General features: G+C 47.6%; 1 protein-coding gene across 2 annotated transcripts in view; it reads right to left on the bottom strand.

Annotated features, from left to right (window-relative positions):
• Positions 1 to 13,249, bottom strand: part of TAPT1 (transmembrane anterior posterior transformation 1) — a 69,274-nt gene extending 56,025 nt beyond the window's left edge. For both annotated transcript variants that reach the window (XM_023253285.2, XR_006597206.1), the window contains exons 1-2: positions 11,710 to 13,249; positions 83 to 213 (exon numbers count right to left, since the gene is read on the bottom strand). In XM_023253285.2, the coding sequence (XP_023109053.2) occupies positions 83 to 213; positions 11,710 to 12,556 (978 nt within the window). In that variant the 5' untranslated portion in view covers positions 12,557 to 13,249. The remainder of the gene's footprint in view (positions 1 to 82; positions 214 to 11,709) is intronic.
• Between the last annotated feature and the right edge of the window lie 235 nt (positions 13,250 to 13,484).

Genomic DNA, 13,484 nt, shown 5'->3' with positions numbered 1-13,484 from the left:
GTATTCACGGTTTATTTTCATATAATTAACATGTCGACATAACTTTCAAAATGATGTCTAGTAAAAGAAAAAAAAATAGTACCTTTTCCAATTCTCTTGGTATTCGCATACAAGTGTATACTCTTTCTCTTCTTTCTGTATACTTGGCCTCATTATGTTCAAGGAAGTACCCTCTTGTTAGTTCAGCACTGAGGAACCTCAACAATGAAAGCTCTACAGGAAAAGAAAATGACACAAAATAAAAAGAACAGTATTTATCAAGAAACTTATATGCTAGCTGGGGTCACAGATAATACATATATAAAACAAAAAGAGAATAAAAAAAATCTATAATTCTGTGCCCAGAACTGAACAGCTACATACAAACGATCAGTAAAAATTGTTGACAATTGTTACTCTGTGTGGTACAAAGGGAAAACGCCACAGACATATATAAGGAATGATTACTGTTAATCAGAATAGTTAGAAAAGTGTCTGTAAGAGCCCAGTCCTGGGTCTTATAGGTGATATAGGACCTGGACTGATGGACAGAAGGGAGGTAAAATGAATCGAGAGCAAGTATATATAAAATGAATACTATATACATATATATACGTATGTATGTATGTATACACACACACATACACACATATATGACTCTACATATGCTATAAGGGAGTCAAGTCACCTAAACAGGCATTGATCCAGTGCAAAAACCATCCCCGGGGGAACTACACTGATATCAGTGCACCTTCTTCCTTCTTCTTCAGCCCTGGAGATCCTGCAAAAGGATCTAAATAATGCCGTTTCCCTAGGTGAAGGCTTACTAACAGGATAATAATCACAGCAAGTCATACAAAGTAGAACCTCAAGCAGATCAGAACGACTTCCCTTTCTTTGATTGGTCCACCTGTTCCCTCTGTTCCTCCAAAACAGATTCACCCAGAGTCATCCCGTCTCACGTGAAAGTAAGGCCAAAGGAGGTGGAGTCTTTCCCCTTGGCTGTGCCTGGAGACTTTGAGATGAGAAGCTAAGGTTCCAACCACTTCCAACATGTTACGCTTCCCTCACAGCCCATCACCTCAATGACTTTTCAGTACCCCAACTCACATCACCTTCCTATTCTTACTCACCAGGAGGCCAAGCCCTCTGCCGGAAGTCAGGATAACAAAGATTTCAAATTGTCCTCTTTGCTCTGAACTGGCCCTTGTGGTCCTTTTACCAGACACAGTATTGGTGTTCCCTCCAAAAAACAACGGAGAGGGAATGTGCATTTCATTTATGAGTACTGACTTATGGAACTGCATCTTTTGTGAGGGCTAGGATTGAAAGTCTGGAGGTATGGGGAAGAGTATATAGTCAAAAAACACCGCTGCAAAGCCCTGAGAAAACCCAGAAGCAGTGGGTCTTCCCAGTGGGCCTAAAACAACTTACTTCCTCCAGGACTGAATGGATGGCTAGTTCTCAGCATCAGGTCAATGGCCTGTTCACGTAAAGAAGTTATATTACACACAAAGATATACACATGCGTGCACACACTTCTGTAAATTCCAGATTCGTCATCTCTCTGGAGAGGTGGTGATACCATGAGAGGTATCTGGGGACTGAAACAGACGGAGAGAAAAGCAGACTTCCACCCACTCCAGCCCCATGCAGGGCAGGCCAAGTCATCAAACGCGCTGCGAGCCTCATGCTTTCAGTACATGTACAATGAGCCACGGACACCGGAGGTGAACAGTACTGTTCACACATTAACAGGTGTTCAGATCAGAAGGCCTTAGTATCACCAAATCCATGTAGAGCACAACTTTTGATTAGGGACTTTCCAACATGTTGTAGGCTGGGTACATCGAGAACAAGATCGGCTGTTTGAAGGGGAGAAAAAGAAAGCCTTCTGAAGCGCACACAAGAACAGTCAAACCAGTGAAAGACAAAATTTGTACTCTTACTCAGTTCAGTTTTCCAATGAGAGAGCAGAGGATGTTTTGATTAGCTGATACTTATCAATAAACATACCATAACTATCAATCTTTTTGCGTAAACACTGAGAAGCAGCAGGCCTCTCAGAAGGCAGGAGAGACTGAACTTAACACGACTTTCCTCCGACACCAGCGAGCCCCAGAGGTCACTGCCCCAGGATCCCTGTCCCCATTCCTCCTGCCACCCTCCACACAGGTTCTCCTCTCTGTGATCGCCCGACTCTTCTGACCTGGGCATCTTTGGCAGCTCGTCCTCCTCCTGACCCGTACAGGTCTGCCGTTCCGCGTTCTAGTCCCTGTGTCCTAACAAAGCACCAGCTACAGTAACAGTAATACAAGGCTGTATTCCCTGACATGCCCTCGATCACCCTCTCTTCGCTCCTTTATTCCCTATATATACTCTCCTTGCACAGTCTAAGGTTAAAACCACCACCTGAGTCCTAAAGTCACCACATCTGATTCCCAGCTGCCTCCCGGTCAACTGCACCTGGAACCACTCTCCACCCACCCCCACCACTTTAATCCGCAAACAGAGCTCAGGATCTCCCCGCTCAGCTCAGCCCGCCCTCCCCTGCAGCCCTGACTCTAGTTCCCGCACCACCAGTGACACACTCGTACGTTACAAGCTGGGGGCCAGCCCTCCCCCCTCCAGGTCCCACTGATTCCTCCCCTGGAACATTTACGAACTTTCCCCTCTCTCTGTGTCACCTTCCTCTGGTCCTCCTCTCCCCCTCCAGTTCCCGCACAAGCTTCCTGACTGGCGCCCTCCCTCCAGTCTTGGCTCCCTTGGGTCCTAACCCCTGGCAGCCAGGCCCTGTGGGTCGCGTCCTACACCTCAGATGTGGTGACACAGCTCCCTTAGGATGTGGCCCCCGGCTGTTTTCAGTTGTGCCTCACACCCACCTCCCCTGAATCTCTGGATCCCTAGTTACTAGGCTGCTTCTCCTTTCTCGAAAACGAGAGGTGGGCTGGCGAAGATTCCCTCCCAGTGTCCCACAGGCAAGTGCACAGAGGCACAGACGCCCTCTCCGTGGGGACGGCTCCAGGTCCCTGAACACAAGGCAGCCTCTGCCCCCTCAGTTCGCACCCTTTCCTGCGCTTCCCATGCCACACTGTGCACTTTCTTGCCCAGGTCCCTCCCTCACCTTGCATCCCCCGTGCCGGACTGGACACACACGAGAGGTGCTCAGCAGGCGTGGATCGGAGGAGGAGGGGGCAAAATCACGGAGAGGAGGGTGGCAGAGAGAGGACAAAAACAGAATCAGAAACAGAAGTGGCAAAGGCAGAGAACACCAGATTCTCAAGAAAACAGCCCGTGACTGGAAAGAATTTTCTGAGACTGGGAGGGTGAGCAGAGGAAGGGTGACAGGCCCCAGTACCCCGCTGGACGCAGCACAGCCAAAGATAAGGAGCCTCTATGCCGTGTGCGTGTCTAAGTGACTGTCAAAGGTCACCCACCAGGTATCGGAACCTCTACCCCAAAGGACGGGGTGCCATGGCGGCGGGCACAGCCAGCATGTGCCCTGGGGTCTGGGGTCTGGCAAGGATCTCGCATCATCCACAGCAGGGGCAGGGAGGGCAGCTGGGCAGCCTGCCGGCATGTCGGCCGTGGTAAGGAAATACAGAAACAGGTCATTACAGAATCTTACATTTAAAACAGCAAATTAAAAGATTGAGACAGCTGTACCCTGTTTACTGAGAAAATTATCCTCCGCAGTGGCGTCTTCCCTGATGACTGCAGATGACCGAGTTTTACCATAATAAGAGTTTTGTTCGGATCCGTGAGAAAAGCAGGGACTGGCGATCAGAAGAAGGGGGTTCCGGCATCCTCTCTATCACATGTTAGTCCTGTGACCCTGCTCAAGGCATAGATGTAGTTTCACAGAAGAGAAAACCGAGGCCTGCAGTTTTAGAACATCTGCTACCTGCGTCGTCCACACAGGACGGCCAAGGGGCCCAGTCAGGGTTTGCATGAAAGCACGTGACAGTGCGAAGCAGGACACGAGGTCTCGCGCTCCTTCTTACTGAAGGACCTGAGAGGTATTACTCAGTTCTGGTTTGGGGTTCCCTAGCGTTTACTGATGCTACTTCTGCAAGCTTGTTTTCATGGATAAAGGGCAATGCGGCAAATAAACATATTCAATGAACTATATAACCTAATAACTAATTTTTTGTAAACAAGTCATATAATATAAACCCCAAAGTGTCTTAACTATATTCTAAATATAAAACAGTGGTGTGTCAGGATTCTACTTCTAGAAATGCAGGAATTTTAAACACTAATTTAAATTCCACAATGCACTTAAAAAAAAATCAAATGATAAAAACGCGTTTTTAGTGCACAGCTCTCAAAACTATGGAGCATAGTCTACTGTTGCGTCCATTTTGCAGATGAAGAAACCAAGGGACAGAGAGGGTAAGGAGGTCTCCAAGATCACAAAGGAAGCCAGAATTCAAAATCAAGCAGTCTATCGCCACAGCGTGGGCTTTGGGGCACTAGATTATTCTGCCTATCATTGTCTCAAGTGTGTATGTACTTTCTGGAAAACTGGGAGCCGTCCATTCTCTCCTTTTTCTGTCTGCACATACAGCACCCTGGGTTCACCTCTACGATGTTACACTGTTAACTGGTCGGCTCCCTAACCAGCTCACGAGCTGTTTGGAAGCAGGCACCGTGTACCCTGATCTTCCCGATGTCTAGCCCCTAGTGAGTCCTGAATCTAAAGGAAGTGTCTGCTTACAATTACTGATGGCCTAGGGAATGGTTTTTAAAGATGTGTTAAAGCAATATTAACAAAGGAACCAAGCTTCATGGGGTGAAATATTCTGGAAGCTTTGTCTTACCTTCTCCCTCACTGCTCATAAACTGGCTTGGCTTAAGGGATTAGGATCCTCCCGCTCTGCCAAGAGGCAGTTTGCAAAGGTCTTGCACACGGTACTTCATAAAATTCTCACAACAAGCCTGAGAGCTACAGAGAGCAGATAATGTTCATGTTTTACAAATGAAGAAACGGAGGGTCGCGGAAGTTAAGAGACTTGTCCAAAGTCACTGAAAGGGTAAGAGGCAAATAGGGAATAGAATCTAGATCTCTGACCTCCAAGTCCAACGTGCTCTCTCCCTTACAGCACAATTAGCATACACCTATCTGACAATCACACAAGATAACCTCACCCTAACCTGGCTTCAGCTGGCCAGAAAGAGCCCTTTGATTCCTACTGGAGAAGAGGCTTACGCTGGCATGCAGCTGGGCAATTAAGTTAGGCTCCTGGTTTTGTGAGTCTGCTCCCGCCTTTCCGTAGCCATAGACATACTCAGCAGGATGCTCCCTAGTCTTCTGTTCCCAAGTATAGCTGCGTTTCACTGTTTTTCTTCTTGCTCTTTTAAATATTGTTCTCTAGCATTCTACAGATTTGCCTGAGCTTACTTGTCCCGTTCGAGTGGGCAGAGCTGCCTGGCTAATTCCTTAAGAAGCCTCTTGTTTCACCTGTGGGTGCCACCCCTCAAGAATTCTAAGTATACCTTAACTTCTTCCATACTGTGGTGGCATTTCATTCCTTCTTAGCCAACGTCACTCTCGTTCGTTATGCCAAACATCTGTTTTTATAGTTTAAGAGCAAATTATTTTCCAAAATAAAATAATCCACATGTTTATTTTCTGAACAGTGACTTAACTTTTTAGATGGCAACCAATTTTAGTTCATTTACCCAGTTCTCACCAAGAAGAAATGTCAGCATATAATATAAACAACCGCTTCTACGTTGGAAAACTAAGTTTTGCCACTTGAAATATATGAATATTTCATATAAGGAGAATAATACCCATCATAAATGCAAATCAGTTCCTCCAGAGTATTTTTAATCAATATTCATCTTTCACCACAGAAATGTTCTGTGATCAGTATTTAATTTTTTTTTTAATTACGTTTATTTACTTTTGAAAGGCAGAGACAGAGTGTGAGTCGGGGAGGGGAAGAGAGAGAGGGAGATACAGAATGTGAAGCAGGCTCCAGGCTTTGAGCTGTCAGCACAGAGTCCGAGGTGGGGCTTGAACTCAGGAACTGTGAACCTCAAGATCATGACCTGAGCTTAACCGACTGAGACACCCAGGCGCCCCTGTGATCCAGTTTAAAAAAAAAAAAAAAAAAAAAAAAAAAATTTAATGTTTCTTTATTTTTGAGCAAGAGAGAAAGAGCACGAGCTGGGGAGGGGCAGAGAGAGAGGGAGCCACAGAATCCCAAGCAGACTCCAGGCTCTGAACTGTCAGCACAGAGTCCAACGCGGGGCTCAAACTCACAGACCGTGACATCATGACCTGAGCAGAAGTCAGACGCTTAATTGACTGAGCCACCCAGGCACCCCGATCCAGTATCTTAAATTGAGGAAAAGTATAGTATAAATGGCTCTCCTCATCCCTCAAAGATGACTATGTTTAATTATTTTCTGAGATAGCTTGTTTTAGAAATAAGAACCCAGGATACAAAAGTATTAATTAAAAGTAATGAGTAATCATAAATATATTTATATGTTAAGTAATATGTCCAAATATATCTTTCTTAAAATAGCACTGACCCCTAAAAAATTGGAAAGTAATATTGGTTAACTGTTAGGAAAATACTACAAAACATACAAATCTCCACAGTCTTAAATAATGTAAAACCATAATAAACTTTACTAAGGTTATGTGAAAATATTATAGGTAATTTTATTACACAAATACAGAGGTACATCTTTGTACAAGGCCAACTAGAAATCAATACAACAGCAATTCTGTCTTCCTAAGTCAAACAGTAGTAAAAGTACCATTCAAGTTTTTAAGACCCTCATACTACTTATAAATAGTCTCATTTAGGAACGTTAAGAATAGGTAGAATTCTCATAAATTTATACATTTATAGATGGAAAATAGGGACACAGAGAAAAAAGGTCACAAGGTTACAGGGTTAAGGACTAAAAATGGGATCGGAATGTCATTAATCTGACAGTCAATACTACTGTCTTTCCAAAGACCTGTTTCATGCAAACATTCCTCAAACCCGGCCACAAATAAGCAGCCAGGGCTGCATTTTGGAGGGTAAACTAGGATGAAATTAAACAGTTTAAAGCAAGGATACTGAACTGGTCAAAGACCAAAATGAGTAATTTTTCATTGCTTGTTTAGTTGACACGTACTAGTTAAATAAAGCAAGTGAGAGTTTTAAAAGCAGAGGAGTAGCTTGCCAGAGTGAAGAAGCTAATTTTATCTTACCTATCTCAGGGTTGTGGTTACTCCAAGTTACTTCCCAGTTTTACAGTTATTAATACTTCCTTTTGTAAATGAGAAATTAATTGCCTAGAGTATAATATCAGAATAACCGCCTTTAATCATCCGTGGAAGATGAGGTCCGGTTAAATGAAAAGGTATTTATTTTCTTTAATGTTTCTTTATTTTGAGAGAGCGTGTGAGTGTGCACACACGAGAGTGGGGGAGGGGAGGGGCCGAGAGGGAGGGAGAGAATCCCAAGCAGGCCCCACGCTCAGCTGGGAGCCCAGTGTGGGACTCAGTATCACAACTGTGAGATCATGACCTGAGCCGCAATCAAGAGTCTGACACTTAACCCACTAAGCCACTCGGGCATCCCATGAAAAAATATTTTAATAAAAATAAATTATTTGTAATAATTTACACAAATAATAGGGCGTAAAAAATATGAACAGTTAAAACCTTTGTCCCACTCGAAGGCCTCTGTGGGAACTGTGAAAAGGAGTTCAGCTGGCCTTTCTGGGTTTAGGCTTTCTTCCTGCCTCTGCTCATTCCCTCACGGAGGGAAAGCAAGAGGTCTAAAATGGGCAAAAGAAAGCGAAAAACAGCAAAACAGATGGATAACAAGTGTGAGCTCTAGAAGTGGAGAGTCACCATTTGAACAAAAGGACAAACATGGGCCCCATGGCACTGTTGAAATCAGACACGATACTATTCAACCATAACCTTGCTTGAAGCTCTTCTGTTTTCCAGACAACACCCATCCCTGTGCATATTCCAGCACCTGCACTATATAGGTACTGTTTCCTCCTCACCAGTAGGTGAGGCTTATTTTACACCAAGTCTTCTACTGTTAAGTCTCCACGGGCACTAGAGCCAACTTAGGTACTGCAGATACTAAACTATTTAGTAGTGGAGTCATGACACAGAGCCAAAGAATTAGGCAAACGGTCTAAGCAAGCACAGAGTCTACAGAGCAATTCGACAGCCGAAACCAGCCAAGAACAGATTGCCTAATTCTTAGTCCAAAGTTGACTTGCTGGACCTAGATTCCTAAATGGGAACATGGCTTATACAGAAACTCTCCCGCCTAGAACTTTTACAGATGAGAGGCACCTGGGTGGCTCTGTCGGCTAAGCATCCAACTCTTGGTTTTGGCTCAGGTCATGATCTCGCAGTTCGTAAGATTGAACCCCACATTGGGCTCTGTGCTGATAATGGGGAGCCTGCTTGGGATTCTCTCTCTCCTCTCTCTCTCAAAGTAAATAAATAAACTTAAAAAAAAAATCTTTTACGGATGAGTCAAGTGGGGAATGAGTACAAAACTATGGTAACATGTACTTATTATCTGAGCTTATATCAGAAAGGACAACAGAAGTTGGTAGTATTTTTAAGAGTAGGAACAAAAGACAAAAGAGATTAATCTGCAGCTCCACACTATACCCGGAGTCTAAGAACAGTGACCACATAAGGCAATAGGGGAACATACGATGCACATTTGAGAGAGAGAGAAGAGAACAGGTATGGTGAGTGGCATATCCCTTGCACACTACATTAAGGTAGAAGTTCTAGGACCAAAGAAAAGTTTCAACCCACTGCCACACCACGTATAAGTCAATGAAGGCATTCAGAAAATCAAGTGATTCGAAGAGTTTGAAATGAGGGAAAAAAAAAAAAAGAAAGCTTACACTTGATGTAGATACCTGTATGTGGTACAAATAACTGCTCATACACAAACTAATATTCGTATATATTTTCTAAAGATATAAGTGAACCAAGACAGGTATAAAGCAAAAATATTAACCTCAAACACTAGGTTTGGAATTATTTTACTTGGACGGGGAGAGTGTGGATAAGCACCTCGTCTGTGTATTCATTCAGGAAATCCTAGGCTGTTAGGAGAGGCCAACAAACATTGTAAGAGCTCTAAATTCCTTGGGAAAATAATGAAAAGAATTTTGGGACTAACTGATGGTTGGGCCACCAGGACACTAAGAGTGTGCCTTTCAAAAGGCAAAACAAAGATTGCCCTCCACTGGGGAGGAGGACGAGAGGATCAGAGGCAGAATCAGAATTAAAAAACAAAAACAAAAACACAAAACAAAACAAAACAAAACAAAAAAGGATATGGTGACAGACAGCAGCTATACTTGCGGCCAGCACAGCATAACCTATAGAGATGTTGAATCACTATGCCGTCCACCTGAAACGAATGCAACCTTGTGTGTCAACTACACTCAAGAACAATTTTTTTCCAATGGATGAGGAACACCTTAAGGGCAAGCAGCAAGACATCGAAGACATTTGATTCAGGGAGAAACGCTTCCCACATGACACCAGGTGGTGCCGCTCAAAGGCCCTCTGGGGGCCCAGACCAGCCCCTGGGGAACAGTTCTCTAAGTTCTAGAGGAGACACAGGGAAAGGTTACAGAGCAGCAGCAAAGGGCGATGCTTGAAAAGCCAGGTGAAGCAGAAGCCACTTCGAAGCCTGGCTGTTTAAGAATGGCTGTAAGTGTGCTAATCTCCAGAGAGTGGCTCCGAACAAAGGGGCATCAGACTCAGAGGGTGGACACCAGCAGGGCAAGAGCTGTATGACTGGCAGAGAAGGGACAGACACCTGGGGGAAAAAACAAGGGGTCCACAGGGTACAACGCTGGCTGGTGACCCCTGTTGAAATATTCCTGGGATTCTTACCTAAGTCTTGATCCCCACGGGTTTCCACCGTCTATGTCCCCTCACAACAAGACTGATGGAATTAGGGGGACAAGGAGGACTACCCCCACAGCTAAAGCTGGAAGCGTCTCTCAGATAGACTTTCTGCTACCATTGGTTAAAAGTCCAGCTCCCAACGTGTTAAGTAAGCCATGCTCAGAAACTCATGACGATGAAGAATACATGTGTCGGGTGTGAAGTCTCTGGAAGTTCATGGTACCAGGTATTCAGACCCGTCTTGGGAAGGGCTAAGGAAGGGATGTTAGGGGTTATTCCAAGAGACTAATACATTTGTGCTCATCAAAAGGCTCCCGACAACTTCATTTTCCGTGTATGCAAACAATACCAAAAAGGCTTTCATAACATTGGCTTGCCTGAAACTCCGAAATATTTCAAAGACATTGTAGTGAAACCTGGCCACACTCGCTGCCATTGGCACCAGAGTGTCTTTAAGGTTCAAGTCTAAGTCAGTAAACAGACAGCTGAGACTTAATACTTTGTCTTACTTAGAGCCTGCCAATTCAGAAAGCAAATACTCTTGAAAGCAAGTATTTAACTGACAACTAAACCAAACACACTGGAGAATTTTTAAGTGGTTAATTAAAAAAGACTGAACAAGGCACAGTCCGTACTTCATTTTTCAAAGACACAGATCTCTTCAAAACCTAACCTACGTCTAGTTCAGAGAATTAACAAATCAAACAGGATCTCACCTGATCAGCCTTCTGATATTTGAGTATTCCTACATTTTCAATATCCCAATACAGTCAGTGATGCAGTAAGCCTGAAGAGTGAACATTTATTTGCAGGAATTGCAGGAAATGATGGCTAATGCAGCCCCTACTGCCCATGAGAAGCAATTTGGGGGGAAGAAATTCAATGGAGTTATGATTCAGTTGCTGTTCAAAACTTAAAATTACAAAAAAAATTAAATGTTGTGATCACTGTATTCAGTGAAACATATACCTCAAAATCTTTTTCTTTTAAGCCTAATATACAACTACGATATGAATACAAATGCAATTTAAAATAAAAAAGAATCCTACAGCTTACAAAATATTACAACAATATGCTTGAAATTGGTCGTTCAAAGTAAGATTTACAAAAGCATCTTTTCCCATAGAGTCATTTTTTTTTTTTTTTTTTTTTTTTTTTAAGAGGCTTAAGTTTCGATTTGGGAAAAGTTCACAGGTAACATTTTGAAGACAGCTAAATATTTCTGTTCTGGGGAAAAGTACTGAACTTCACGGTCATTGGTCACTACCACATTGCTAGCTGTGGCTGAGGAACACATATTTGGAGGGCAAGTTAACAGGTTTCTATGGCTCAAGTTCGCTTAAAATACACAACGAAAAAGTCACCTTGGCAGGAAAATGATGAAGAAATCAGCCTTGAGCTTCTCAGTTTTGAGCTCCCTGAGACGTGGGAGACGCTCTCCAACGAGAACTGGGCGTGAGGATACCCCGGGGGTCTTTCTGAAAGACCTTGCAAAAGCGGCCAAGGCCCCCGGGACAGAACTTCCCCGGCCGCAGCGCGGTCTCTCGGCCACACCTGGCCGGGCGTGTGCCGCGGAGACCCCGGTGCCGCGCGCGCGGACCCCGCCCGACGAGCTGTCAGCGGCCGCGGAGCCCCGGAGCCCCGGCAGCCGCGGCGGCTCGCGAGCCCACAGCCCGGGCGGCCCCGGAGGCAGCGGCGGCCGCGGGACAGGGACCCGGGGTCGCACGACACCCCCACCCCCACCCCCGCGCCGCCCTCGGAGCCCTAGCCGCGGCCTAGCGCCGCCCGCCCGTCCGCCTCACCTGCGCGGCTGCGGCGCCGCTCCCGCCGCCGGTCGCTCTCGTAGAAGCCCAGCGTCTCCGTGTGCTGAGGCGCCGGCGGGGGCCCGTGGCCGCCGCCGCCGCCTCCGGGCTGCTCCGCCTCGCCGCGGCCGTCCAGCTGCGGGCCGTCCGCGCCGCCACCGCCGCCTTCTCCCGGGGCGGCCGCATCGCCGACGCCCGCCATGTTCCGAGCACAACAAACTGTCCCCGCCGCTTCCCTCCAGCCTCCGGTCCGGCCTCCGCCTCCGGCCGGCCCCCTCCCGGCCTCGCCCCGCCCCTCGCCGGAGCCCGGGCCGCCGCCGCCGCCGCCGCCACCGCCGCCGCCATCCGCGGCTCGCCGGCCGGCGCGCGCCATTGGCGTCAGCGGCGCGTGGGAGGCCGCCGCCGCCGTCGCCGCCGCCACCGCCGCCGCCATCTTCTTCCTGCCCTCGGCGTGGCGCGCGGTGGCTTCTCGCGCCGCGGTGGGCTCGGCCGTCCGGGACCCCGCGCCAGGCTCCATGCAGCCGGGCCGCGCGGCCGGGGACAGCGGCCGCCTCCGAGGCTCGGGTCGGGCGCCCGGCGGCAGCGGGCCGAGCGCGGCGGCGGACGGAGGGTCGGCGGAGGAGCCCCGGGGCGGCGGTCTCTGCGACCGCTGCCCGCCGTCTGCGAGGTGTGCGGCCGCCCGCCCGGGGCCCCTTTTGCAGGCTCGGTGACCGGAGTGCGCCGGCGCCGCCTGCCCGGTCTTGGCACCGCCTGCGCGGCCGCGGCAGCGAGGGCCCGGCTCCAGATCCCCGACCCCCGCGAGCCCTGGCTCCATACGTCCGCTATTTGGGCTCCATCTCCTCTGCATATTTATGATCTCCCGTCACATTGTCTGGCCTCTGGGTTTCCGTTGACAGTTTCCAAAACACTCGAGCAAGAAGGAGCTCGGGGTTGCTGGCCTACAGGTGGGGGCGCGGAGGGGAAGCCCGAGGAGCCCGGTGCCTTGTGCGTTTCAAGCGCCCGCGGGCGTACTGCACTGTTTTTCCGGGATGAGGGTTGGGGTACGGCTTTTGGCCGCCGCGGTGCCCTTGCTCCGTCACCTGGGCGCCCACTTTGCTTAAACGCACCGTCCTTTGCCGCTCTGGGGTGTGACTCCGCACCGAGCGCGGCGTCAAGACCACCAGGCTCAGGAATGGTGCAAGTGAAGATGCTCCGTGAAGGGACCTAGGGAGGGCCTTTGCCACCTGCCTCCCACGTGGTTGCTGCGTGCTCCATTTAGGGTGACTGTGGCGAGTCGATTTGCCAACTTCAGAACTGACCTGTGTCTGTTGCCCTTTTGATTAGCACAAGGAAAACTGTGATTCTTCCCCTAACATTAAGCTGTCTGGAATTTTCCCTAGATCTAAACTTGACAGCCAGCTATAAACAGGTATGAATAGAGCAAAATCGGGCTCATGTTGATTCATCAGAGAACCTTGAGGGTCCTGTTGTCACTAGCGAGGACCTGGTTCCAGACTCTGAGCAAATTTAACAGTGTACCGTCTGGGGCAGCATGCCGAGAGCAGCCACCTGCCAGTCTGACAGCAGGGTAAGAGCCCAGATGAGGGAACAAGATGGACTAAAAAGGCTCCAGAGCTGGCACCTGACCCTGCTTGGCCTCGGAAAAGGAGGAACCAATGCCTTTGGAACATCCTTACCCTTTTTCATAGAACAGTTCACAGGTACACAATTCTAAATATTGCTGTGACCATTTTCATGAAATTCTGTTGTGTTATACTTCGTCAAAGCTGAGCCTT

Source organism: Felis catus, chromosome B1, assembly GCF_018350175.1.
Source record: "Felis catus isolate Fca126 chromosome B1, F.catus_Fca126_mat1.0, whole genome shotgun sequence".
Classification (NCBI taxonomy): Eukaryota; Metazoa; Chordata; class Mammalia; order Carnivora; family Felidae; genus Felis; species Felis catus.
Note: the sequence above shows the minus strand (reverse complement) of the source record. Positions and strands in the feature narration are given on the sequence as shown.